Below are 27,926 nucleotides of genomic sequence, written 5' to 3'. Positions count from 1 at the left end.
CTGATTACAAAAAATAACCACACACTGCAGAGGAAGCCAGCACTCAGTCTCCTAGTAGCACAAATCAACCCAGCATAATACAAACAAGATTATAAACCTCTCGGGGGAAAAAAAATAAGCAACGAATTGCATGTTTCAGATAATCTTTATCTTTCTCTCTGTAAGTAAGCAAATAGTTTACAGTGCAAGTTGATTTCCACAGAACAAGGATCAGACTCCAAACACCAAGAAACAAACAAAAAGGTTTCCAGAGAAACTCACAAAGAAACAAAGCAGAAAAGAGAGGACAGAAGAGATCATGAGAACCAGCAGATCTGTGGGAGGGAAGAGGCAACTGCATGGGACACGGGATGCCCCACTCCAGCTGAGGTGCAAGTGCCATACAATCAGAGGCTGGCCCCACCAAATCACATTTTTATAGACAAGAGAGATTGCAGGTAGAACAGAGACCTCACCCTGTTCACGTCTGAACAGAGACGGGGTCAGGATGGGAGTCGTGCCAGACGGCAAAGTGGGTTGTATGCAGGGAGGGAGGCTGGGGGGCTGGATGGTTGCGGCAGGTGGGGGACTAACCTCTCTCTACTTCATATATTTCTTACCCTTCAGAAAACCATTCAGGCTTTATTTCAGCTTTCTACCGGCCTGGGACTTCGGTCCAGTTTCAGTGTCCAAAGGAGGACAACTCCAACTACAACCCAGCAGTACTCTTGAGCAGCACTCTTGCTAGGAGAGCATGGTACTGTTGCAATCACTCCAGCCTCAAAACCTCAGGGCCTCTCACATTTCACTGTCTAAAGACCACACAGGTCTAAGCTGCCTCTCCCAGCAGAAAAAAACATTTGACTCAAACCCCAGGATGTCTCCACCTACCCATGTGCAAGCCCACGCTGCTGAACCGAGCCAGCAGCAGTGGGTCTCCAACCAGTTCTGGTTCTGGTTTCCCAGACTCCGCACGCTTGGGACCCAATACATTCAAGATCTGTTAACTTGATCACTAGCAAAATGCCCTGAAGAAGTGAACTTTGTCTCAGTGCTCTCCACTCCCTAGTGACATGGAGATGCTTTTCCTCCTACAGCTTCCAAATTCCTCCTACAACTTCCCTGAGTGCCTCCCTCAACCCCCTGCCTCAGACAGTAGCGTGCAAAAGACCCATCCACTCCCTGCATTGCATCAGCTTGCCAGGCAAAGATGGAAGGATGTGGTCCCCCCTCAAACCCAGGTGACACTGTCCTTTCAGTCAATGGGAGAAGACTAAAAGCATTTAACAATCACGTCTCTTGTCCTCACCCTCACTGAGCCAGTCCCTTCCTCCCTGCGTGCTCACACGGATTAAGTGGGGCTTTCCAAGGTGACACACACCCCATTGCAACAGCCCAGCACAAAGGCTGCTGGACCTGGAAGCCAAGGAAAAACTTCTCAGGCCACACCAGGGCACTGGCTACTACAGAACTTCTTCAGCAGCTTTCCAGGAAAGGAGTAGAGGTTCAGAACTGAGACACAAAGTTTTCCTTCAGCAACTTCTCCTTTCATTTGGTGGGGAAAGGGTTCCCTGCCAATATGCAACTGAGAAACCAGGGAGATGCCTGCAGACAGAAGGGATGCCCGGAAACTTATGGAGCCACAAAAATGTAACAGCATTTTCCAAAGCCCATCTCCTGCAGGAATAGCAGCTTCTCCCTTGCACCCAATTTACAGCTATAGTCTTTTTTTCAATTAAATACTGACTCTGATCAGAGCAAGGACAGGGTCATATTGGTTTCCACACCACATCCAGGAGCAAAAGAGTAACAGAAGAGCTAAGGTAGGTCTGATTTCTAGTGCAACCACAACAATGGACAATCCCTTAGATATCTTTCACTCAAGGTTCATGGCGAAGGGTGAGGGAAGAGAAGTGAGCTGGGGGCGGGATGTCCAAGCAGGTCCCAATTAAAGCTTTAAATGACAGGGAGGTAAATGCAGTGATTGTCCTTTTGGTCTCCCAGCTGGATGTGAAATGCAGGAATAGCTGTGATGAAGCAGCACACAGCAGTCCTTGATCCAGTGTATTTCTCATAGTAGAGGCAAGTGCTCTCTTAGACCCGTTGAATTTCAAACAGCTTCACGTCTGTGTCATACCAGATCGGGGGATCCACATTCCTGAGAGAGAAAGACAAAAGCCACTTAACTCTGTGGCCAGGTATGTGGAATCCAAATCTCACAGTCCACATGACAGGAGCTGACTGCACAGAATGCCTTCAACTTTGCTCTTGCATTCCCTGCTGATGCCAGTTCCCAAAGAGCAGTACTCCCAGGACAACTTTCTTCACCTCCCCTGCTCCAACAAAGTTTGGAGCAACTGATTCACTCTAGTCTCTCCCAAGGCAACAACATCTTTCTATCCTGTAAATATGACACAATCCAGAGCTGGCCAAGTACATGCAATTCTTTCTACAGGTGCCCCAAAAGTTTGGAAAAGACCAAGTTAGACTTCAGCTGACTGGTTTACCTCAAATAAATAACTCCCCACATGTAGGTCCGGAACCACATGGCAGTGCCCGAGTTCGCCTGGTACTTGCGGATGAGGATGGGGTGAGGGACAGGGAGCAGCCCCACCAGTGTGCCGTGCTGCAAGAACTTGAGGATCTCCGATTCATCAGTGAGACCCCTGCAAAGAGACAGATCACGAACACCCTTAGCATGTCCCACAGACACCCCCAAAACTGCTGCAACACAAATTATCACTCTAAACAAATACAGAGCTGGCAACTGTGGCCACCAAGAGCACACGCTCCACTGATAAGGAGAGTTGAGAAGGGATCAGACAAAACAAGAAGCTCAACAAGCAAAATAATGCCCTGTCTGCTGAGACCATGAAGCTTTCAATTACACGTTACAAGGTTTCAACTAGAGACCCTCCAAACTCAAACTGTCAACCTCACACTGCACAGCCCTTTCTCTGAAAAAATGTACTTACTTGTCAATGCAGATCTTCTCCACCTGAGGAACCAGCACCTGTAAGAGCCGCATGATTGTCTGCAGGGGAAGCTTTGACTTCCAAGACATCACCTGTAAGGAGGAAAGCCCACAGGGAAATCAGTGCACTGCATTGGTAGTTTTTCTGCAATTATGTCCACTATCTCTACAACAAATGAGGTTTACAAAAATCACAAAGGACATGGATGAACTGACTGCACAACAGGAATACAATAAACCCTGGAATTAGCACTAGAATTACGAGCCACTCAGTGAAACTAGCAGGACACTGGTTTAAAATAGGTAAAATAAAATATTTCACAGACGGCAGTAAACTTCTGGAGCTTTGACCACAACTCAAAGACATTCCCCGTGAAGAAATGCTCCTCTGGGGGAGTCTCTGCTGGCATGGGAAGATGGGGGACAGTGGGGTCTGTGTGTGTATGTGGCATTTTTGTCATAACTTTTTTCCTCATTATTTATTTCCTGTGTCCAGATTGTCTCACCCAGTCAGGAGTTGGAGTCCACTGTCCACTGGAGGATGCACTAGAGAGACGCCTTCGATCCCGACGGGGATGTGATGCCTCCTATCAAATAAATATTATTTTAAAACAAAAAAAACAAAATCACATTGAAGAGCAGCTCAAGCCAGCTGGTGGACATAGAGAGGTAATGACCCGTGATTATGTTTCGTGGGCTGCTGGAAGAAGAAAAACTTTCTTCTCCAAGTTCTCAGCCAAGATCGCACTTAATGACAACATTAATGTGTGCTTAAGACATCTTGCAGAACATGGGCCTTCATCTGGTACCAGGGAAGGCCAGGAAGGGTAAAACTGGAGCTGGGATATACGGGAATTCTGTTCATTCCAGTTTATTCAAAGCCTAAATGACAACATTATTTTGCAATGTTTGCAGCTATAACCTTATTGTTTAGCCTGTTCAGCTTCAGTGCCGTGTCCTCATCAAGGTTCTAAAAATAAAATTCATAAAAACATAAAAATGTCCAATTTCCTTCACATGACCCCACCCTCTTCCTCTTTCCTCCGCACTCTCCCACAGCCCTCGCCCCCTCACAGCTGCCACCCAAATGCTGGCAGCCAGCTGACAGGTTTAGGAGAGGAAAGATGGAATTACACCGAAATACGAGGGCTGTTGAACATTTCATGAGACACCTTTGAAATGGTTATGACCGATAAGGGGAAAACATTACAACAGATAAAGGAAGGAAATTAAATCAGTCATAAGGGTGGGTATCCTAAAATCTATCCAGTATCTCTTAGTGATTTATGTTAACTCAGTAGGCTGGAAACAGGTTGGAGCACAGAAAAAAGAACGTTCAGATAGTCTGAACCCCACAATCCCTGGAGACTGGACAATGTGGGACCCAGACCACTCTGGCAGTGAGGATTCTCCTGTAGCATATCCCACACCCACTGCTTTACTGCCCGTCACCTGCCATCTGCTGTCTGGCCCCCGCCCCACGAACATTCAGACGCGCTGGAGCCAGGTAGGAAAGCTAATGGGCAACTGTCTGAGACCAAACGCCCACATGTGCACACAGACAAGCAAAGAGGATCAGGACATAAGGGTAAAAGATAGGAGTCTTCAGCCTGCTCCGCTAGATTGCGATGCTTTTGCAAACATCCCCCACTTGGACCCCAATTCTGCAGCCCTGTCTCAGCTGAAAGCATGTCGAGAGCAAACCAGGCTGAAAAACTCTTGTAGCACCACCACAGCCCACAACAACCAATGATACACCTCCTGCCCAGTTCGCTGCACACCTGGTGAGAGCTGGTCTGTCAGTATGGCCATTCCAGAGAAAACTAAGAGAGGGAAAGCTGGGAAAGTTACGTGTTCCACCACGGGGCAGCCATGCCTCCCTATGCAACTGGATGCAACGTTCTCACTGCAGTGAAACGGCTCAGTGGACAGTGAACGCTCAGGCAGGGCGAGAGGCAGCACTTGGTGTATAAAAGTGGCCTTGCTGAAGGAGGAGAAGACATGCAGGACAGCCCTCGTAATACAGGGTGTTTCAAAAAGAGGGACCCAATTTGAAATGACTATATCTCTGCAACTGCGAACCACCTACAGTGAAACTCTTACCACTTGAAAGGACAGGTAACTCCTTACATTTTATGGTAAACCATTCATAGATCTTTTGTGTAATTGTAACATATTGTGATCCTGAAATATACTCCTTTGAAATTGGGTCCATCTTTGTGAAACACGCTGTACATTTCCTATAAGACAGCCTAGAGGTTTTTGACACTGGACAGGCAAGGAGATGGACTGAGTAGTTAAAAGACTGCTCCGCTGAAACTGGAAGATTGCCTGTCATAGCTCTTGATGGAGACAACTAGCAACAGCCAGAATGCTGACATTGCCACCAGGACCTGTGAGGCCAGCACAGCCTCGATTCACAGATGGCAAAGCCTCTGTCTTGTCCCCATGACCAAGAGCCACCACTCTGGGGGCAGCACCTCAGCCAAGCCCTCACGGGAACACGTTGTTCACCACACCAGCCGGCCAGAACGTTCTGGTAGAGCTCTCCATCCCAGAAAGGAGAGGAAAAAGCAGCCATCAGCACCTGAGTCAAAAGACTCTGAATCAGGAATACATCCCTTTGCAATTACGCACTTGCTGGTCTATCAGTGGCTTTCAAGGTGGAGAAAGCTCACTCCTCTGGTGTTCCAGCTCTTGTGTCACTACCACAAACATGAAACACCCAAAATGACGCAACAGTCCTCCTGAACCACGGTGTTTTCCAACACAGTGTGTGCGCATATTGCCTTTACTATGATGCCTTTCGGAGGGCAAACTAAAATCTCCAATTTTAGTTCATTTCAAACCAAGCCCTAGACCTTCCCCACACAGCAGTGTCTGGTCTTACCCTGCTCCAGGGCTCCCCGTCACTCACAGCTGAGGGGGGGTTACCCTCTGGGGAAGGCTGTGAAGACTCGGGCTCCAGCGAACGCATGGTCCCATCCTCCGACACCTGTGACTTCTCCGTGAGCTTGTCAATGCCTGTGTTCAAAAGAGAAAAAGCTCAGAAACATAAGTGAATTAAATACACTTAGAAGTGGGGGGTTCTTCTCTGTCCTACCATACACAGACACCCTACATGTCCACTGGCATCTGAAAAGCTCTCCTCTCCACAGAAGCAAGATTTAACCTTAATTTCACTGCCCCAAAGGAGTTCGTTTGTTGCTAGAAAAATGCTCCCTGAGGTATGAGGAACACAGCTTCACATTGATATAGTTAAACTGAGACAAAAGGTCAAGATTAGGACAAACTGGCCACGTGGACACTAAGTCTGAGAGGAAAGAAACTCAAAGCAGTTTACTTTGACTTGTTTGTGATCAGCCTGGGCAAACTGATGTGAAACTCAGGCTGAAAGGCAGCAAGTCATTCAGAGATGTAAACTCTTAATCTCTCCCACACCCAATGAAAGGGTGAGTCCACACCGTATCTCACAGAGAAAACAAACTTCTCTCCTGTTACAAAGGTAAACTAACGCTCACCTGGAGTAGCCACCAAACTTGTCTTCAGCGTCCCTGGTTCAGCAGGGGCAGCAGGACGTGACCCTTCCATGGAGACCCCATCCTGGGAGTTGGTGCGAGAAATAGGCTCAGGAGTTTTCTTCTTGCGCTGCAGACCCTTCTGGATGGACTGCGAGTCTGTGGGTAAGTTGGCCAGCTGGTGAAACACATTCCGCTTGCGGATAACAGCATAGACCAAATTGGAGTTCCCTGGGAATCGCAGCAATGAAATGAGCAGAGAAGTAAGACTCAGAGCTCTGTCAATACAGCCCAGTTCACTGCCTACATGAAGCGTGATTACGGAGACCCTGCAAGCTCAAAGAACCATCCTTCCGCCCACAAAGGCAACGGCACAAGGAAGAAAGAGCAGAGCTAGAGATCCTCTTATCCATTACAAAACAGTAAAGAAAATTCAGTGAAATCCTACCTAGGCTGGAAGGCTGACAAGAAATGGCTTAGAGACTGACATACAAACAACTTAGAAGGGTAGTTTAAACCACATATTAACACCTATTTTTGAAGAAAAGGTTGTTAGCCAATATTCAAAATTTCTCCATCTTCAAAAGATCTCACAAAACAGATCAGGGACATTCCATTTGAGGAGAAACAGGCCTGAAATAGCCAAGCCAAAAGTCCAGAACTCTTCCTGTCTGCAAGATGGCAGAGAACAGAATGAAACCGTCTCCTAAAATAAAACACAAATCACGGCCACAAAAGGCTGGTTTAGGATCTGGCAGCCATCACTTGCAAGATTTCCATTCAGGAAGCAGAACAGCCACTCATGATTTGCAGTTTTAAAGCAAAACATTACATTTTTGAGCAGGTTAAGGGATCTTGCTTTATTATATCCTTAAGGTAAAAGACCGTCATGCTTTTAAGAGGGAAAGCATAAGGCAATTCCTGGAAAGGCGGCAAGTGCCAGGACTTTGTTCAGATGGGGCTGCTTGGTCTTCAGCTCCAGTGACCTGCCAGAGCAGAACTGAGAGGCACTTTTGAATGTTTAAGGAGATGGAAGCTGTTTTAGCCCCTCACCTACATTGCTGAGCAACACAAGCTGTTTCACAGCAGCATCCAGCCACTCACAACTTACACTCACTCTCCCTTCTTCCTCTCTACCCATCTCATCCTCTGGTCTGCAGGATGCTGAGGTTATGCTGATAATTAATTGCCATCTCATTTTGCTCTAACCCAATCTGTCCGGGCCAGAACCCCACTCTGATTACCAACTAACCCAACTTCTCAATTTTAGCCCAGTCTCCATATAGCTTGTTTCTACACTTCTCCCGTTCTCTCATCTGTTTGGACTTTCTCTGAGCTTCCATCTCACATTCTGTCACACTAAACTAGTGCAAACCCAGCAGTCAGTCTCTTACCATCAAACTGATACTGAATGATGTTGTTGAAAACTTCCAGCAAGAAGAAAACGAGATGGTGGTTCTGGACAGCAGAGAACAGGAACCAGGTGGTGGAAAAAGCCTCCAGGAGATGCAGTAACTTGTTAGCAGCCACCATGGAGAGAGACTTCAGGTATGGAGATACTGTGGAAGGCAAGAAAATGAAAAACGGAGAAAGAACCAAGGTGTATTTATTCACATAAATACACTGTTAAAAATGTGGCTCCTAGCACCCTCTCACCCTGCACTTGGGGAAAGCCTCAGGGAATAGCTGAGCCCAACAGGATTCCACAGAACATTTCCAAGCATAAAATAAGTTAAACAGAGCTATTGCCCAGTGAAAGTAGGCTTTTCTGCTTCTAGAGGGTCTGGTGTAGTTTTATACTAGTAACACCATCTCTGGCATGCCTCTTGAAAAACTTACCCAACTGGAGCCACCTGGACACTCACTAAACCCAAGGGAAGCCACTGCCACGGTGAGGAGATGGCACTCCCTGCTGGGGAGGGACAGCACTGCCACCATGCTCTCCACACCTCATGGCAAATGCCCTTTGGCCACCCCAGAGGGGCTCCAGGGGATGCTGGCTCACGCTGTGCCCCATCCCAGTGAGCCCAGGCAATGACCCTGCAGGCAGGTCTGATCTGCAGCTGCCACCTCCAGCACAGACCAGAACAGGTCCCAGTTTCCAGCAGCAGCTGGTGACACTGGTCAGTGTTAAGGGGCACATGGAGAGGGATAGAGCAGCCAGAGCTGTCCCCTCTGCAGGCTGTGGTTTCACACCAGACAGTGCTTACCATTCACAACGATGGTGAGCAGGCAGTCAAAGAGAGGCTGCAGCCGCTGATGCCCGCTAGTTATGATCTTGTGAAAGACCTATGGTAGAGAAGGAGTTCTTGAGCAAGGTAGTACCGTACTGAAAGCACCTTCTCAACCAAAACCAGCACCACCCCCACACTAATCGCTTTCTGACACCATTCCTTCCTAGGCAGGGCCCTGCGCACTCCACAATTACACAGGTGTGGAAGGCTGCTCTCGCTGAAGACTTGTGCTCCAGGACTACAAGCTTTCATTTACAAGGAATCCTCTGGGGACGTGATTAGGGCTCTAGAACACCGCAAACAGAAACTGACTGTCAGCTGTTCCAAAACGCACCAGCAGCCTGAGACAAAAATAAAGCACCAGGAAGTAAGAAACATCTTCACCTCCAGTGGATTTTGATTCTGAACCCTAACGAGAGCTGCTTGAAATGCCACAGAACTAATCATTTCGTATTTGATTTTTAGTGCAAACTTCTAACTCAGCTGTTTGTCCTACTTTTCTTAACTATACCCTCAGACATGGAAAGATGCAACTGCCTCACAACCAGTTCAGGGCTGGAAATCTAGAAAGGATGAGTACATTGAAAGAGGAAGGGCAGTTATTTGTGTCAGAAAGGACAGAAAAGAACTGCTGGAGCTGTACTCACTATGATGAGCAGATCTGCGTGTGTCCCTGTGAACACAGGGATGTCCATAGGCACTCGTACAGAATACGGCTTGTTCAGTCGAACCCCAAAGTTACGCTCCCCACTGAGAAGCAGGAGGATAAAGACCCCAATGTGCATCAAGCCCACTCGTGCTGCAGAAAAAAAACAACACACCAACAAACCAAAAAAACCCCACATCACAGTCAGGCCAGTGGACTCCTGAATAGAGAAGGGCAGTGAGGAGAGAGGAAAAACACTGTGGGGCTGAAAGAAAAACTGTCCAGACCAGACTACCCCAATAAGGGACATCCCACACAGAGCTCCCTCCATTACCAGTACCACCGTCCTTCCCAAGCCCATCTGTGAGGTCAGTACAACATTAAGTCTTGGACAGATCATTATTTTCTTTGTTATGTTCTTGATGTAAACCCATCATCATGTTAGGAAAGGTCTGATTTCCTCTTTCTGCTACCCATTGATGGACTTATGCCTGATTTACACCCAAAGCAAGAGCAGATTGCTCATTTCTCCTTCTTCATAGGACCAGGGACATAGTTTTTGACGAAAGGACTCAAAACAAGTCAACACATGGTAAGGATTTCCCCTTTCTATGTTGTGGTACAGACCATGTCCTGCTTCTAGTCTGTTACTACCATGAACACCCAGCCAGTTGAACCACTCTACTCCACGCCGGCAGAAGATCAGGAACAAGCACTTGAGATGCTAAATCATATCAGTGGTAGGAAGGAAGCACCTAAAAACATTCTAGCTCAACTGTCAAGCAGAGATGATCCCAAATATTGGAAATAACTGACTTACACTGGTCTGCTCTGGCATCGTTGAGAAAATACAAGATCGGGACAAGGATGTCCAGAACATCGCTGCTCTTCAGCACAAAGAAGAGGAATTTCTGGAAGAAAGGGGAGGATTTCAGACAATCAAAAACATGTTTGGTTTTCTGCATCATCCACAGGCCTCAAGCCAGGTAGCCTCAAACTAACCAGTCTCTCAAGAACATTAGAAAGGCTGTTATATGCATTAGTTCTTCAACTCCAGTGATATTTGTAGATATGCTCCTGCATTTACCTCATGTGTTGACCTCCAGGAGCTGCAGCCTCTCTCACAAGCTCTCTCTGGAGCCAGACCCCCCCCCAAACCCACCCAGCAGGGAGTAGTGCTGGTAACCAAAGCACTGCAGGGTCACTGCCAACCACCCATCCACAGTTCTTCACCGGGGCTCGGTCCAGCCAGAGCCACACCAGGCTCTGGGCAACAGGTAAGGTGTGGCAAAGCTCAATGAGAAGTAGATCCACACCTTGTTGAAGTCACAGAGTTTCCAGAAGAGGACGAGGAGTTCCTGATGGAATTGGATCTTCTTGGCAGAGTTTGGCAGGTAGGTCTGGACCAGCGGGTTGGATAATAAGCGGGCCACTCCTTTCAGGATGAACTGGAAATCCTGCCAACAGACCAGGAAAGAGACTGCGGTGGGCCCAGGGATAATGCAATCAGCATGAAATCAGACAGGAAATAACTCAGGATAGGAGCACGTTACCTCCTCTCGGTGTATTCTTGACAGGTAATTCACAAACAGATTGTCTGGTCCAGGAGGCTGCATCAAAGACAAGGAGTGAAATGTTTACTGGCAGCAAGGTTTACTCAGGAAGTCAAAGTGTAACCACTGGCTCTAGGGGCTAATGTCTCTCATTTCAGGTTTCCTCCCTGAATGACACAGCTCTAAATTCTAGGAGACAGGGCACCTCGGGGAACAGTAAAGTCAGGGCTCTTCAGTTATATGCTGCTGATTCAAGCCAGTGATCAAAACCTGGTGGTTCGGTCATCTACAGCTGTTTATGGACCTACAGAAGAGAAGCAGAACTGGGCCAGAGACCTCAGACTGCAAGGAGAGGGGTCGTGCTGGGCCCTACAGGTCAACATCCAGTGCAAGCTGGTGTAAGAGGACCGCAGAGCTCAGGAGAGCAGCAAACAGAGATCCCAGGGTCACTCACATCCACATCATCCATGGCTGTGCCAGTGGTTGTGCCATCCACAGTGGGACTGGAACTGGTGGAGCTGTCATAGTCCAAAGTGACAATCAGCACCTGGGCGGCCTCCTCCACCAAAGGCTCACGGTAATCAGAGAAAAGCAGGTGGTTGTAAGGAATTCCATAACCCACTGGGTCATAGGCACAGACGACATTCAGGAGTGAGGTGAAGAGCGGGAGTGCATGTCTGGGGAGGAAAAAACATTCTTAGAGCACAGAAGCAAGAAGCAAAAAGTGCTACTTTGGGGAGGGACAGATATCTTGCTCCCCAGGAGTTTGTGCTGATGACAAAACAGTCATCTCCTCTAAGCTATGACAGTGGCCCATGGCTGAGCAACTCAGGGACAAGAGCTGACACTCCAGCTCCCAGCTGGTCTCCTGGACTACAGCTGAGAGGGAAGGGGAGGTGGCAAAAGCCACGTGGCCTCCAAGAGGAATTCTGTGCAGCAATGTCAAAAGAGGATAAAACCTCAAAGCTCTCTAGGCTCTGAAAAGACACAACCACCTCCCTTCAGCCCGGACTGTGCTTCCCCAGGCGAGCAACTGCCACCTGGGGAGCTGCAAGACCCAGAGGAGACAATGTCACTAGAGGGCCGCAGGTCCCAGAGGGGACAATGTCACTAGAGGGCAGCATTCACCTGCCACCATAAACTGCCCACTGCAGCACCACATCACCATCCCCACAGGGGAACAGGATCTGCCATTTCCCACAGGACAGGGATCAGTCCCGTATCAAACTCCAGGGAGCACCAGGCTCAGTCCCTCCTTTACCTGCTGATGAACAATTCTCACTAAGCAGAGGCGCTAATAGGGCGTACGTAGACAAGGACAAAGAAAAAGGACAACAGCCCCTAGATGTTGGAGGTATGAAGTCCTGTGATTGCCCATTACCAACCAACTCCATGGAAGAGATCTGAAGGTGTTTCTCCCCATGGCACCCCATCCTTCACCCTCACCTGTTCTCTGTAGAGCAGAAGAACTGCACCCAGGGGTTGGCATTGCTGCTGTCCGAAGAGGGAGGCAGATACATGGCCTCAGAGAAACAGGTCAGCAGCAGCTTAAGCAGCTCTGTCCTGAAAGAAGAGAAGAAGCCAAGGCCTGGAGCTACTCAGGAGCAGAGGAAGCACAATCACTTACCACAACACCACATAAGAAAGGCTCAGTCCCATCTAGAAGTCCTCCCCACAGAGAGCTAAGCCCATTTCATTTTATAAACAATTCTGCTGTCACAAAACTCAGCAGAATTGCTGCCTCATGAGAAATAAATACAGTACAGAGCTCTGTGGCACTTCCAAAGCAGTAATGTTTTGCCAGTTCCTGTTACAGGCGCTCTGACTCCCATATCATACTACAAAAAGCTATTCAAGGGGCCAGCTGTTTTTTCTGTGTCACCAGTCCTGTTGGCTCAGAAAGGAGCAGGTAGAAAGCCCCTTGGGATACCCAAGGAGGCAAAGAGATCCCATCTCCTCCAAATCCCCCTCTCCCAAGCCCAGTTTCTTTCCATTCTGCCTTTGCAGAGCCTCTTACCTATTCAAGTCATGGATGTAGTTTGGCTGTGGAGAATGAGCAAAGCCCACTCCTGCCTCCCAGATGTACTCACAGCTGTCAATGGAGTGGATATCTTCTGCTGTGTCCTGTGGGGAGAAATAATGAGGTCAGACCACAGAGGGCAAAGGCAAGACTTGACAGCACTAGTTGGTATCCAAGGCAATTCAGCCACCCTCTTCAGCAACAGCAAAAAAATTAATGACCAGGAGCAAGGGCCCAGATGAATACGTTTGCATCAAGTGCACTTGACACGCTTAGGCTGTCTCTTTTCTGCAGTTGAATTAAGTGAATTCTACCACATGCTTGCTTTCCCTCTCTGCATTTGGGGAAAGCAGATCAGAGGACTGTTGCTAATTGCTCTGCATTCCCCTTGCATAACCTCCCTCCCACAAAGGCACTGATCTCAGGACAACAGGGCTTGAGGGCAACCCAGATGCACTTACCACCCCAACCATGACTCCCACAAAACCAGCACGTTGGCAGCAGCTCCTGCTGACACAGAAGCAACTGCAGCTTCCTCCACAGTATGGGCTTCTGCCACCTTGCTACTCACTTCCTACAGATAGGCCAGAGCTCGCCTGCTGTCAGGTTTCTCACCAAGCTGCTCAGAACAACTCTTGCTGAGAACTGGAGTGCCCAAGACCTCCCTCCACAACCAAATCTTGAACACCTCCTGTCAAGCACAGGCTTCATGGGAAGAAATGCAATTACATCCGCAAAACTGCTCCTACTGCATATGACTAAACAGGAGTGTGAGGAGGAGACAGCATGTTACATCATTACAGCAGTTGCCCAGGCCTAAAAAAGCAGGGGCTGATGTCTTCAAAGAGCTCAGCCTTTGCAAGTAAGTGACAAAACACAGATATGCAGGCACTGTGCCTGACAGAGGGATTCCCAATTTCTAGACATAATTTCAGGACTGACTTCAACAGGAGGGCAAACAGCAAAGGACTATGGCTCACTCATGGGAATCCTTTGCCCACTCCCTCCCTTACTCTTTCTCTTAATTCTGCTTCAGCAACTTATCCACCACCACCTGCATTTCTATGGCCACGTGTTTTTCTGCCATGAGCATGAAGTGGTTGCACCCGTCTCTGCTCTTAACCTGCAGTCAGAGCAGATCCAGAGAGGGAAGACAGCTGGGCAAAGACTGCAGAGGCTGCAGACCGGCAGCTAACAACAAGGAACATAAAGCATCCATGATCCCATTATCTAATTCAACTTGTCCAGAGCCCTGGAAAGCCAGGCTGGCTGTTGCCAAGGGTCAAAACACAGGTCAGAGGGGCTCTCCCAGGAAAAAAAAATGTTGTCATTTGGATTTGTGCAATCCATCCCAAGTGACAGCACAAGTCCATCTCTTTCAGCCACACTGCCACTTACTCTTGGCACATACGCACATTACTCTGACCCAGCCTCACACCTCCATCCCCAAGTGACAGATTTTAACCCTGTTTCTACTACCCAGAAACTCCAAGCAAGCAATTTAGTACTCGGATTTATCAGGGAATTTTGCAGCTATCAAATACACAGTAGTTTAGCATGTTCATTTTTAATTTACTTCATAGCTATACCAAAAAGGAAGGCTGCCCAATTTTGTTTATAGACTGGACCTGCAAGAAACACAACAGAGTCATTGGTGGGGTGAGAGAAAGAAAGAGGGAGGGAGATGCACCAGAATTTGTCCTTAGCACACCTGGTAAGGAGATCCCTGCTTCAGGGAACTCCACTGAAGTAAAGACAGTCACCATAAGGATCAGAACACATTTGTCTTTGCTGCAATGATCCAATGAGGTAGAGGAGGTGGAAAGACACAACAGATGCCATTTACTCATTCAGACCACGGCACCTGCGATCAGGCAAACAGCTGCTTCCTGCCCCAGACTGCACCAAATTTCCAGTGAAAGAACAAGGTGCTAAAGGTCTCTGCTCCACTGGCAACAACAGAAGAGCAGATGTTTGCCAGCACAACTACCTTTTCCTGAGGGGCGAGCTGTAGTGCAGGGCTAAGTGCCAGCCACTCCATCCAATACTCACCCAGCTGCCTCAAAACATCTCTTTTAGAAGGCACACACACCACATGGTGAACTCAAAATGTCGATCAATAGTAGTCACTGTGGGTTCAAGCTCAGCGACTCTGTATTTTCCTGCCTGCAGGTTTGCCGGGAGCTGCTGGGGTTTTCCAGGGTACCCCCCACCATGCAGCTGATCTACCTCTATGCAGATAATCTCATGATTCAACTTACCACCGTGCTTCTCCGGTGGCTCTGCACAGTGAAATCAGGGCAGAAGAGAAGATCAGCGACAGCCAGGAGCAACGACTCGGCCAGTGGCCGGGCATTTTCATCATCCTCATCTCCCTAAAAGCGAGAAACATGAAAGAGCATTGTCAGCGCAGGGTTAGCAAAGAGCACACAGTAACACTAGTATAACACAGCAAGAGAAGATACCTCCCTGCGTGTTCTTGGCGAGTGTAAGAAGTTACCAAGGAACAAGAGGGAGAAACACACAAGACTCAGCCAGGAAAGAAAATCCCCGCTGGAACGCGACGACTAAACAGGAACAAGCTCTTTAACAACATCAAATGGAGCAGACAAAGGCCTAGAGTTGTTGGGGAAATGAGGAGTAGCACAGGACCTTGCCACATGAAGATGTTTGACCTACTGAAGACAAAAGGAAAGGGAACCATCGACAGAGATGAAGGGTTTACAGTCATGAAGGAGGGTAATTTGGATGGCACACAGAGAGTGCAATAGGAAGAAGCCAGCCAGAAGAAACAAGGTGTAAAACCTCTCAAAGTCCTGCACGAGCTGCCCAGAACTGGAGGTGACAGAACCAGCTGCATGCAGCAGAGTAAGCATGACAGCAGAGGGGATTATGCAGCGTTCAAAGCAATCACCCGAATCACACATGGCTACTCCTCTGCAGCCGTTGCCACGGGAAACCCTGCCAGATCCCGCCTGTCAAGGAGCATCCCGGACAGGAGGCCTGCCCCACCACACGCTGCTGCTGGAGAGAAAGGCAGGGAGCAGGAATGGCAGCAGCTTATCTACCTCAGCCAGGCCTCTGTCAGCCTGCGCACAACACACAGCTCTTCAATCACAGCAGGCAGCTAACGGAGATAATGGCCTGTGTGGCTGATGCCTGCCTCGGTGACAGCAGGAATGCTACCATCAAACAGATCCCAGATGCGAGGAGAGACCCAGAGAGGACGGATGGGGCAACCACAGCAAAGATGCTTTTACTTGAACTCACAGCCAGAGATGAAATGACGAGCATTAGGGTACAAGGGGATTTCTTTTCCAAGAATGATCTTTGCTAGCATCACCTCAGCTGCCAGAGGAAGTCCCTGCAGGCTCTGGATACCACCACATCCAAAGCAGGTGACACACAAACCAATAGATCTGTACACAACAGAGACTCCCTTATGGGAGGAAGGCACCCACAGTCCATGAGCTCTGTCACCCATCACTGCATCATGAAGCAGGTGAAAGATAATCGCTCGGACATTTACTAATGGCCCAGGAATATCATCACCTTCCCCTTCAGTTCCCAGGGAGAAATCAGCCTTCAGGCAGCAAAGCTGTTGACCCTAGATTAGACGTGGCTCCAGCTTTCCTAACATCCCCTTCACCTTCTAGAAAGAAGAATAAAAGCCAAGAGACAGACCCCTCCTCGGCCAGCCCCAGGGACAGTTGACCAGAAGAAACCTCTCCAGTCCGGGTCCTCGAAGATGTAAGGCAGGATACGGGTGAGGAGCCGGCAGCAGTTCAAGACGATTTGCCTCTCCTTCTCTGTGTGGCAGCCGCTCTCTGCTCCCTGCACCAGCTTCTCCACAGCCTGAAGGAAACAAAACCGAGGCAGGTAGTGTTAGCCTGGACATAAATTTGCAAGAGTTGGGCAGCTCTGTCCTGATAGTGACACCCACACATACAGTTATAAGCAGCTCTGGGAGCCCCTTTTCTCTGAGGTCAATGGTACCTGCGCTGTTGCTGTTTAAAACGCTGCAGAAATAGGGTTAACAATCCCAAACAGACCTTCCTGCATTTCTACTGTCCCATTGCAAGAGACCTCGCATGCCAGGGGCTAATCCACGCAGCACACGTGTCGTGCCATGTGAGAGAGCCAGCCACAGCAGCAGCAGGCTCCTTCCAGCACTGCTCCATCACACCACACGCTGCAAAGAGCGGATCAGATTAATCAGCCGCATCAAGCACACGAGATGCAGGTAGAACCACGGCAGCAGCACTGTGCTGCACGGTGAGAGGTGCTGGCCGGGGAAGATTGCACAGAAACAAAGTCTGACAGGTCTGTATGTTCTGTTGCCATTACAGCAGGGACCTCTCCTGACTCAGGAGGTGGGAGCTGAGCTGCCTGTGACTATGAAGTGTCTGGATTCAGCCTCCAGCAGAGTCTGTCAAGGTCCTGCTGCAGAGGAGGGTGGTAGCCCAGGTTTCCCCCACTCACCCTGTGAACAGGGCTACTGCTTGCAAAACTGCTGCTGGGCTGAATCTCTGCAGCCCATCCAATCACTACTGAAACTGCCAATGGAGACAGACACCGGATTTTTCAGAATAGGATGTGGGTCTTGCTAGGCAGCAACCACGGCCCCAGGAGGCAGTGGCAGGAGGTTTTACCCGCAGATAGAAAAAGGCAGCTCCTTCCCCCAGCAGCTGTACCCACTTGCCCTTACTCCCTGATCCCAAGGGGAAACAGAGGGGGAATGAAAGGCAAAACATTTACCAAGGATTCACCTTGCTCTTGCTGCTTTTTAATTCATGAGGTCATGTGACCCTGCTTATTTTCATAACAGACTGGGTCACTGACTCTGCCAGCCTGCGTCACTGCCTTAATGGGTATTTAAATGATGTTTGTGTAGTCTCAGTCTGTCCACACACTATGACTGAGCTTCACTATTTTTCCAGGCACATTTATGGCCCTGTAGAGTCTGAGTCTCCAGTCATGACTGCAGATGATGTTCCAGCCATGCTGTCATGCTCTCCACAAACATGCACCATTGTTAAGCCCAGTGGCACGTGGCACCTGGTGCAGGTCAGAGCCATCAGCCTGGGGAAAGCACTGCAGGAGTCTGCAGGCTCCTCTGACTCTGATACTCCAAGACTTAGAGCCTCTGGATAAACAGTCCTGCAGTCACCAGGTCTCCCTGTCTTGTTTCCAGCAAAGAGAACAGCCCATATTTCAGCAGGTAAGACCCAAGATGACTGATGGGGACAAGAAGAAAAAGGCTCCAAAGTGAGCAAATGCTAAAACCCAGAGAGGAAAGGCTGCGAGTTACCGTCAGGAGGAGACAGGGACAAGCATGAACATCATGTGGTACAAAGAAATAACATGGTACCTGTCTCCTGTTGGGAGTCACAGTGGTTATTGATCCAGAGACACCCCCACTACTAGCACAGCACCAAGGAGTAGGACAGCACCAACCTTACCTTATAACACAAAGTTGCCAAGTTTGAAGGCGATTCTTCTCTCACTGCTCGGATCTCTGCAGCTGGTACAAGGGCAAAGACATCCTGCACAGAGGTGGCTGTGTCTGCCCAGAACTGGTCCCAAAAAGCATCATCTGTTGCCTCCACAGGCTGCAGAGAGACAAAAATGGTTATAGATGCAGAACCACCATTCTGTGAGGTCCGAACATCAGCGATTATGCCTGGCTTGGGCAGGAGACCAGACACAGAAGAGGTTCAACAAAACATAGTGGCATTGGTTTTGCACCTCCTTCTCCTCTTTGTCGCTAAGGCTTTGGCTGATTTGATGTCACCAAGAGCATGGGCAGCAAGACACTTAAGTAACCAACTGCATCAGGCTGCGACTCCCCAAGTCCTTCATGGAGTCACAACATACATGAGGCCTCCAGCTTGTCTGCAATCCAGGGTCTGTATTACAAGATCTTCACCAACGCACGTGGGCCAGGCTGCTCTCACACGCTGTCACCTCCAGAGCAAGCCAAGGATGCCCTGAGAATGCAATGGAATTGCTTCTATTGCAACCAAAGTCTCGAGGGAGCAACGATGGACATCTCACATCAGGGCACAAACAGATCCACAGAACTGACAGACCCACTTCAAACCACTTACGGATGCAACAGAATTGATTTTTCTAAATCAAATATTTATAGGGAACTGGACTCAGTGCAGCTGGTCGCTGCCAAGGCTTTGTTCTTAAAAAGCACTAAGTGTGCAGTTCACAGAGAAAGATGGAAGGAGGAGACGGATATACCAAAAAAAGCAATCCATTTCAGACCTGTAGTCCGAGAAACCTGCTTCCACTAGCCTGGGAACCTGCTGCCTGCAACGGCTCCACAGCAAACAGCAGCTCCCGCTCACCGCGATAACCAGCGCCGTGGGTGCGTCTGCTGTGTCAGACGGGAAAGGGGTACAAATATAAACGTGCGTTTAAATTTAAAAATTCCCACCCACTCCCAGCTCTGCTGTAGGAGGCAGAAACTTGCCCAGCTCTGTGCCATTTCTAAACGCAGCCAAGACGCGACCCAGGGGAGAACAGCTCATTCACAGGTCTGAGACCAAGAAGTGCTGCATTTCCCCCTTTGCTGTCATCTCCAAAACTAACAGCCACAGTCTGCGGGCAGGTGATGTGTCACCACCACCCAAAGGCGGAAAAGTGAGAGTCCCCAAACTGGTACAGCAGGTTCCTGCCCTGCGGCTCTCCTCCTTATCGCTCCCGTGCCACCGAGGCTGCTTCATGTTTGTCTTGGTCCTTCCAGCCACACAATGAATCAGCCCAAGTGACTCTCCAGTCTTTAAAAACAAAACCCACACGTGTTAAGGCACCTTCTTAAACTCTGCTCTAGTGCCAGGAGATTCTTCGTTTTATCACCTGGCCACCAAAGCAAGTTCCCTCCAAACCCCTTTCCAAGGAAAGGGCAACATTTTCCAAACAGTTCAAAGACCACAGCTCCTCAGAGGGGATCCGTAGGAACAGCCAAGTGCTCACAGCTTGACTTTCAGCTTTCTGAGTGTGCGAAGGAGCTGGGCTCTTTGTAACGCTTAAATGGAAGCAAAGCTGTTTTGCAAATCTGATCTGTAATTACACTTTTCCAAAAGAGCCAAGTACTTGGAAATCAGATCTATGTAATGCATGAACCATACCACACTTCCTACACCCCCTTTCAAACCACGTACCACAGCCGCATGTGTAATTGCCACACATACCTCCTGGCTGCCTGCCACAGCCGCTCCCCCCAACAACAGGGAGCAGCAATTGCTGCTAATTGGAGATCATGCATAAATAATGGGCTTCACTCTCATCTAGAAGGAGCAGAAAACCATTTCCCACCAGCAGACATAGATCCCTTCACCTCCCACTAGCCTGAGGCCTCCTCAGAGGCGGAACACAGCCACTGTTTTATAGACGGTAACACAACAGCCAAGACAGATTGAAGAACATGGTCTCCGACTAGAATTACATGGCGGCAAGAAGCACAGCAGCGATTACCCAGGCTGCAACATTGGATGCTGCAGCCACACAAATGTCACGGCTGCCATCTTGGCAAGCAGATTACCCTAAAACAGCATTTCTTTTCATTTTTAATAGCTGCAGCCAGTCAGCTCCTCATCCAACAGATGGTATCCCATGTACAACCCTGGGACACGGATTCTCTACCGAGTCACTCACATCCCCGCAGCAACCCCTCTTTTAATTAACAGTCTGGCATCACAAAGCTACTCGATTCACAGAATATTCATCTCCTTGATAGAATATTACTGCATGTTTTTAAGCTGATTGTACTCTGCACGCAGCATCTCTGGGGATCTCAATATCCATCTCCTCATGCTGAGCTCACCCAACAGCCTGTATCTAACACACAGAGAAGAGAAATACAGAGACCTAGAACAGTCTTGTTCACTGGCGATGGACTTCTTCATTTAGAAACACCAAAATTTAGTTACAGGTGCTGGCAATGCACAATGTGCAGTAACAAATCTCCCAGCATTGCAGCAAGCCTCAACAGGGCTTTAACCAGGAGGGCTCAGGAGGAGCTGAATACTCACCAGGAGCTGAATACTCACCAGGAGCTGGGGCCACTTCGGATCCTCCAGATCAGCACAGATGTGCTGGAGAGCAAAGGAAGCTCCTAACCCCCCCCCATACTCCACCACAGAGGCTGCTGAAGTGACAGAGAGATGCCGCTGCCTGAACCAAGCTCTCCACATCAAAGGGAAGAGATGGCTGTAGTGCAGAGTGGTTGCTGAGCACACAGCAGGCAGAGATGAGGCGATGTGACATCTCAGAGAGAGCAAGGAGAGGGACTTTTTGCCTTCAGTTCACCTGGGCAAGGTGTGAAGACCTCCCACCTGCACACTGGTCACACAAATGAAGAACCAGTTGTACTGGACACCTCTAGTCTTTATTTCCCAACAGATATAAATGTTGGATTTCAGGTTCTATAAAGCACCCCACACACAGGAAAGGAAAACACTTGGTTTGCAAGCACCTTGCCAGTTACTGCACAGAGAATCACAGCCCTGACCAGGCAATTCCCAGGCAAATGGGACACGTCACAGGAAACAGGAACACACAGCGGAGGTGACCGTGTCCTATAAACAGGAAAAGGTCCCAAGGCACAGCCTCCCCCAGCCGCTACTGTCCTCAGCCTGACATCAGAACCACCTCTGCTTCTCTTTTGGATACGACCCTCCACAAACTCGGGCAGGGTGAGTGTTTGCACCCTCCTCCCAGTCAGGAGCATTCTGACGACACTTTCACATCGCATGCCCATTCCCATCAATTCCTTCAACAGGTCCCTACCAGGAGACTGTCCTTAAACCAATCCTGAGGTTGCTGCAAACCGCCAACACAGAATCAAGGGAGCAAGCAGCCACCAGTCCTGCCGCATTCTCCTTTTGTTCTTTGCCAACGAGCATCCATCCCTCCAGCCAAGGCAGTGAGGCATTTAGGGCAGGGACCCTCCTTTTTCTGTGACTCAACAGCAGTGCAGGTCCCGCATCCCTCGCCGGGGTTTCTAGGCAGTGCTACACAAGCTCAGGTAACAGGCAACAGCAGCGTGCTCCTTCCCACCCCAAATGAGGCAAAACTGTGCAGTGTAATGACGACACAGCCATTCATGCAGCACTTGATTGAGCTCCAGGACACCAGGCAACCCCGCAGGGCCAGCAGATTAGTTGGAGGCAATTCATGCACCTTTGTACCACCTGTTTGTGAGGCCTCGAGCAAAAGGAAAATTTGAAGACAGATTTTTCAAGACATTAATAACTAGCAAGATTTCATCTCTGGACAGTAGCTCCACATGGATTTCAGAGCAGAAGTCAATTTTTCTACAGGATCTTTGTAGTCAGCAGCACAGAAACAAGGAAAGGCTCCACCACTAGTTCTCTGCTCCCACAGCAAAGGAAACCAGAAAATGGAATTTGTGGAAGTCTGGCAGGTAAAGCCTAGGACAAAAGTCAGCCGGGTGAAGTGTTAGTTACAGCTTCACTTTTAAGACAACTTTGCTTTTGATCAACCTAAGAGAGCTCAATACTTGGATACCATCACAAACAAGCTACCAGAAACCAATCATTCTTTAAGCACAAGATGCACTTTTAAGAGCCTTGAATTAACAGCCTGTTGTGCTACTGCATTTCCACATTAGGGATACAGAAAGGACTGGAGTTTGTCTCTAGTGTTTGATCCTCCCCATCCCTTTAAAAGCACAGGCGAAGCTGGCACCAAAATCTAACAAGCTGGTTCACAAGATCAAAATTTCTTATCTTCCAGTCACTTGCTTACAGGAGCCATTTAATCACCAACTGGCTGAGAAAGGAACACGTGTTTCTCCAGCAATGACAACTCCCAGCTTCAGTTCCCTCTTCTGCCACGGACCAGTTGTCACACTCACAACCTATGTTTCCCTTCACCTGTTCAGTAGGCAGCATTTTTATGGGCAATTTGGGAGGGCTGACATGTTTTCTATGATAAAGCACACCTAGTTTATTATTAAAAGGGTTGGCCCTATCAATTTAGAGGCATGCAGTGTAATGTAATAGACATGTACCGTATAAAAATCCTAAAGCCCATTTCTCCATGTGTGCTTATAAATATACACCTGTAGCATAAGCTAATTCTTTCTTTCTGGTACATGCCCTTTTTGAATCACTCAGAAGCGATTTTTCTTTTTTAATGCTCTTATATCTTCAGAGTTTCTCTTTGGCAATTCAAAAATCAATTAAATCAATTTAATTTGTGTCCAAGTCTTGGTTTGACTTTCAAGTTCTGGGTTTCATGTGTGCACAAATGCACAAGCATTTGAGTGTTAAGTTCCTTACTATTTTTTTTTCAATATTCACACTCATTTTTCAATTAATGAAAGCCTGGAGATTATAAGGACTAATGTTTAAGAAAAATCTAACTTCAGTGCCAACTCTGAGCCTTCAGCAGTGAGCGAACAGCGCTTTCTGCTCAACCACTTCCTTCCATCAGAGCCTTGGGAAACACCACATGGTGCATTATTAACCTCATGGTTTCATGTTACCGGTGATTTGACAAAAAATCTATTTGTCCAGCTGCCTAACGTCAAAGAAGACGCCTGTAGAAAAGGAGACACGGTGCTGAGAAAGCGAAGCATATTTTGAGATAATAGCTTTAAAGTGGGGATTTGACTCCATTATTGTAGGTGGGTTTTGAACACAGGGTCTCACGGAGCAGGTGGCTGCAGGGAGGTCGCTGCTGGTCCGAGGTGCCAGGAGATCCCAGTCACGCACCGTGCACAAGCAAACACCGGTGCCCTTCTGCGGTATGTAAATATGGGAGCGCCAATACCCGCCCTTTTTCCACATGGCAGTTAGTCTCAACTACACCACGTAGATGTGAGATGAATCCAGCCAAGAATGAAGCTTTTTCGTTTATTCAGGGCCCCGGTGAACCGTCTTTCACTGCACACGTCGATAAACCAGGGGAGGGGAGCGCTCTCTTCTTGGCTGGGGATACGAAGTATTGCCTCATACAGGATTTTCTTTGTGAACAGCAGACTGAGGAGATCCCTATAGCTAACAAAGGCACTGAGAAACTTGGCTTAATTTTATTTTTCCCCCAATCTCGCTTTATAAGCACGCTTCCCAGTAGAGGAAGAACTGTCCAAACGTGAAGATGCTCTAAACTATTTGGCATCCAGAAGAGACTTTGGAAGAATCCCTTCAAAACATTAATTCATCCACTTCTGGTTCTGCCCAGGGATGTTGTGAACATGCTTTTAAAAACCTCCAGGTGTGGATGTTCCACAAAGGCCATTCCTGAACAATGCAGATAGAACTGATACTGAAAGCATAAACAGGATTTCTCAAATGCTCTTTCAGCCTTACTTTCTATGATTCATTTCCCACTGCTCATCTTCACCTCTTGAGTCTTCACAGATTTTCTCCCATTAATTTTTAGCCCTTTGCATCCATGCCCTTTTCTCCTAAATACATTCCCCGTCATTAAATATCCTTCTGCCATCATCCCCAGGTTTTCTTAGCAGCTGTTATTACCTCACCACCGAAGGCGGCTCAGAACAGCAGTTCTGCATCGTAGCTCAGAAGAACCCGAGACGCAATTTCTCAATAAAGCAAAATCCCTCTGCTCCTTAGACAGAAGGACAGTCTCCGAATTTCCTGACGGGCTCCCAATTTAAGACAAGAACTAAACCAGCTCCCAGGACATGAGCAACATCTGTCAGACCTCCAGCAACCACCCTCCCTATACACTTCACTCCTTCTCTTCAGCCCGCAGAAATAAGGCAGGCTGAATATATATATATATATATATTATATAGGTATATATACATATATATAGGTATATGTATATATACAGAAAAGGGGGCATTGCCAAACCTCGTGGTGATGTAAACCCGCAGCTGAACACGCCAGGAGCTGTGGACATCCCTTATGGCAGCAACAGCTCTGTCTGGCAACGCTGCTTAGCGAAGCTCAAGATGTCAGAGGCAGCGAACGCCAAGGCCGTGACACAGCCCGGGAACTGCCCCGGGAACCGGCCGGAGCCCCGAGGCTGCGCTCGGCCCCGCCGCCTTCCCCTCCGGAACGCGTCAGGCCCCGGAGACCAGCGACATGGCAGCCGGGATCACAGCCCCTTCGGCTCCCCCGCCTCAGGGCGAGGCCGCACCGCGGGAGCCTGGAGCGGAGCCTGAGCCCCCGGCCGGGCTGTCACCTGCACCCCGAGCCCAGCCGCCCCCTTCCCTCAGCACCGGGGGTGTCTCGGGGAGGGAGAAGGACCTGTCAGCCCTCCCCGGCAACCTCCGAGCATCCCCGGCCACCTCACGGCCGGGGGAGGCCGCGCCTCAGGGCGGGCGGCTCCCGACATGGCGCCCCCCCGCCCCTCACCCACCGCCCGACATGGCGGCCTCACCTGGGTCTTGGTGGTGAGCTGGATCACCGCCTTCCTGAAGTTGAGCTTCGAGTCGGCGCTGCCCATGGTGCGGTCCGGCTCGGCGGGGCTGCCAGGGCAGGGCCGCTCTGTCCCTCAGGCCGCCGATCCCGCCGCCCCTCCCCGGGCCACGGCTGCCGCCATCCCCCTCCCCACGCCGGCAGCTCCCCCTGCCTCCCTCCCCGCTGTCAAACCCGGCCTCGCAGGTCCCGGCCCTCCCTCCCCTCCTCCCGCAGCCCTTCCTCCGCCCACGGCGCCGGCTGCTCCTCCTCCGGCCCCGCCGCCTGCCCTCCAGCAGGCAGCTTTCTCCTCCTCCTCAATGTCCCCTCCTTTCCCATCTCCGGCTGCCATCCCTTCCCCATCTCATCCACGCCCCCCCTCCCACGCTTCGCTGCCCGTGGCCCCCACACCCTGCCTCGCCTCCCTTCTCCGCGGGGCCCACGGCAGAGCCCCGTTCCACCCTCCTCCTCCAGCCCTTCCTCACTCTCTGCTCTGGCCCAGGCTCCCTTCACCTTCTCTGCCTTCCCCAACAGCGCCCTTCTCCTCTTCTTCCCTGACCTCTGCCTTCTCCTCCCCATCAGCTTCCTTTGCCCCCATCTTTCCCCCTTCTCATCCCATCTTGCCCCATCTTTCTCACCCCCTTCTCCCCCAGCCCTTGTCCCCCAAAGCCCCTTTGCTCGGCTGCTCTCAGGCACAAGCCCCACAACAGCTCCGTGAAGCCACCACTGGAGACCCCAGCCCACATGGTGGGATGTGCAGGGGGGCCCTGGGAGAACAAGCGTCTCCAGCTCCTCCACAGTCCTGGGTCAAAAGGGGCTGGGAGCAAGCAGGCTTGTAACAAATACCCTGTGCGAGCACCTTGTAACAAGCTCGTTGCATGTGGTGGCCCATTAACCCTAATGAAATCATATCCACCTGCAAGGAGAAGATGTTCTACAACCCCAGGGACTGGGAATTCAGGATTTGTCCCTCACCAAACACCTCAAAGCAGCTGTTCGAGGCGATTCAGCGCTGCCTTTGAAGCGATCGTCTCTCTTTTCTGCACTGAGCAGCTCTATGAACTGCAAGCAGGTCTTTTTGGTGTCGCTGAGTTACATTCCACAGGCTCAGCTCCACAAACCTCCTTTCTTCAGAGGAAATGAGGTAATTCTAGTTGTTTTAGCGAAAGAAAGCGATGTGCTGACTCCCCAGCTGGGGCAGACTGTGGGAATTCTCATTTGTTGGCGTATAACCTGTACAGAAATCACCGATGTTTGACTATGTCGACTGACAGGTCAGATCTGAGACATTCTCGTAAAAACCTACAGGAAAAAAAATATGTTCACAAAATCATGTCACTTGGCTTTTGCTGCCAAGCAGCCTAGAGCTTTGCATCCAAACACTCAGAATCATTACACTATACAGATAAATGTTAATAATTTGCTGTTAGGAACAGAATACTTTTCACAGTTAGTAGAACAGTTCAGTTGCAATAAATGTACAATAACCATCTAGTCCAACTGCCTAGTGACTTTAGGGCTGACCAAAAGTTAAAGCATTTTATTAAACGCATTGTCCAAATGCCTCTTCAACACTGATAGGCATGAGAAAATTAAGATTCTCCCATTTTTATATGAAAATTGCTTAGAAAAAAGTTATCTAGCAGCCATTCAGAGATCACTTTCTCCCAGGCACACCAAAAGTGCTTGATTATCTCTGCTGAGTTAAAATGCCAGGTTAAAAGAGACTCCTCAATCCTCATCTGCAACTGTGTTAAGGCAGAAGACTTTCCAGGCAGTCACTGGATTTTGGGATCACGTAGCTGTGTATAGAGAGATCTGTGAGGAGAGAAGGGGAGAGGAATCGTCTACAATTTCTCTTATTTTCTGCTTTATCTCCCTGCTCTGCTGCTGTACGGAGAGCTGAGTACATCGCCCTCTCTTTAATCATCCGGGGGCTCTCAGCTGCCTGTCACTGCTGGACTGGACAGAGTTTTCTGACACAGATCCCATCTTTTCTGGATGCACAGTCTGCTGCTCTTGCGTAAACATCTCACATTGCCTTTTCTGTAGGTGTCAGTGCAAGGTAATGCAATAAAATATAAACCCAGGGAGTTCCATCACACAGAAGGCAAAAAAAAAAATCATCTAAACGCACTGTCACATGAGTTAATTTGGATCTTAGAGTCTCTGATGGATTCCAGGGCTGACAAGGACAAATAAACCCCCTTGGACCAAACTCCACACTAGCAAGTAGGAGAAAGACCACCTTCTCTGACCCTTATTCCCTTAAACTGAAAAGCAAGTGCCAAAATCCCAAGTCTTTTCTGAACTTACTTGTATGTAACAGACACATCTCCTCCTCAGAGCTCTACAAATTCTCATTTCCCTCAATTTAAAGCTCCTTTCACCCTTCAGAAAGACGCAAGAGTTTGTCCTTAAAAATAAGAGAGAAATGTGCATCAGAAGCACTGTTTTCTCATTGGGGTGCAAAATAGGGAGAAATAGAGCACAGGTGTCTCATTTTCACCAGGAGCCACATCAGCCTCACAGTTGCCTTCAAAGGGCCAAATGCAATTTTAGGACTGTATAAATGTAGGAATAGCTGCACTT

General features: G+C 49.0%; 1 protein-coding gene across 1 annotated transcript; it reads right to left on the bottom strand.

The window, feature by feature from the left end:
• Positions 1–79: 79 nt before the first annotated feature.
• Positions 80–25,455, bottom strand: HID1 (HID1 domain containing). The gene is made up of 19 exons (XM_082067242.1): positions 25,318–25,455; positions 18,387–18,536; positions 16,609–16,779; positions 15,186–15,299; positions 12,922–13,028; positions 12,351–12,467; positions 11,359–11,581; positions 10,905–10,961; positions 10,668–10,808; positions 10,172–10,262; positions 9,353–9,504; positions 8,682–8,760; positions 7,866–8,030; positions 6,475–6,702; positions 5,844–5,977; positions 3,460–3,540; positions 2,955–3,046; positions 2,487–2,645; positions 80–2,137 (listed from the first exon to the last, which is right to left on the bottom strand). The coding sequence occupies exons 1-19, from the start codon at positions 25,381–25,383 to the stop codon at positions 2,074–2,076; spliced, it is 2,391 nt and encodes a 796-aa protein (XP_081923368.1). The 5' UTR covers positions 25,384–25,455; the 3' UTR covers positions 80–2,073.
• Positions 25,456–27,926: the final 2,471 nt, after the last annotated feature.

The sequence above is a fragment of the Streptopelia decaocto genome (assembly GCF_964273445.1).
Source record: "Streptopelia decaocto genome assembly, chromosome: 16".
Taxonomy (NCBI): domain Eukaryota; kingdom Metazoa; phylum Chordata; class Aves; order Columbiformes; family Columbidae; genus Streptopelia; species Streptopelia decaocto.
The sequence above is the reverse complement of the archived record's forward strand: the minus strand, read 5'-3'. Positions and strand labels throughout refer to the sequence as shown.

Excerpts from the sequence above, each read along its gene's own strand:
- HID1 (XM_082067242.1), bottom strand. The coding sequence starts at position 25,383 with ATGGGCAGCGCCGACTCGAAGCTCAACTTCAGGAAGGCGGTGATCCAG. Across the intron at positions 10,809-10,904 it reads CAAGAATACACCGAGAGGAG|GATTTCCAGTTCATCCTGAA; the intron begins GTAACGTGCTCC and ends GTCTGTTGGCAG. Across the intron at positions 8,761-9,352 it reads ACGCAGATCTGCTCATCATA|GTCTTTCACAAGATCATAAC; the intron begins GTGAGTACAGCT and ends TCTCTACCATAG.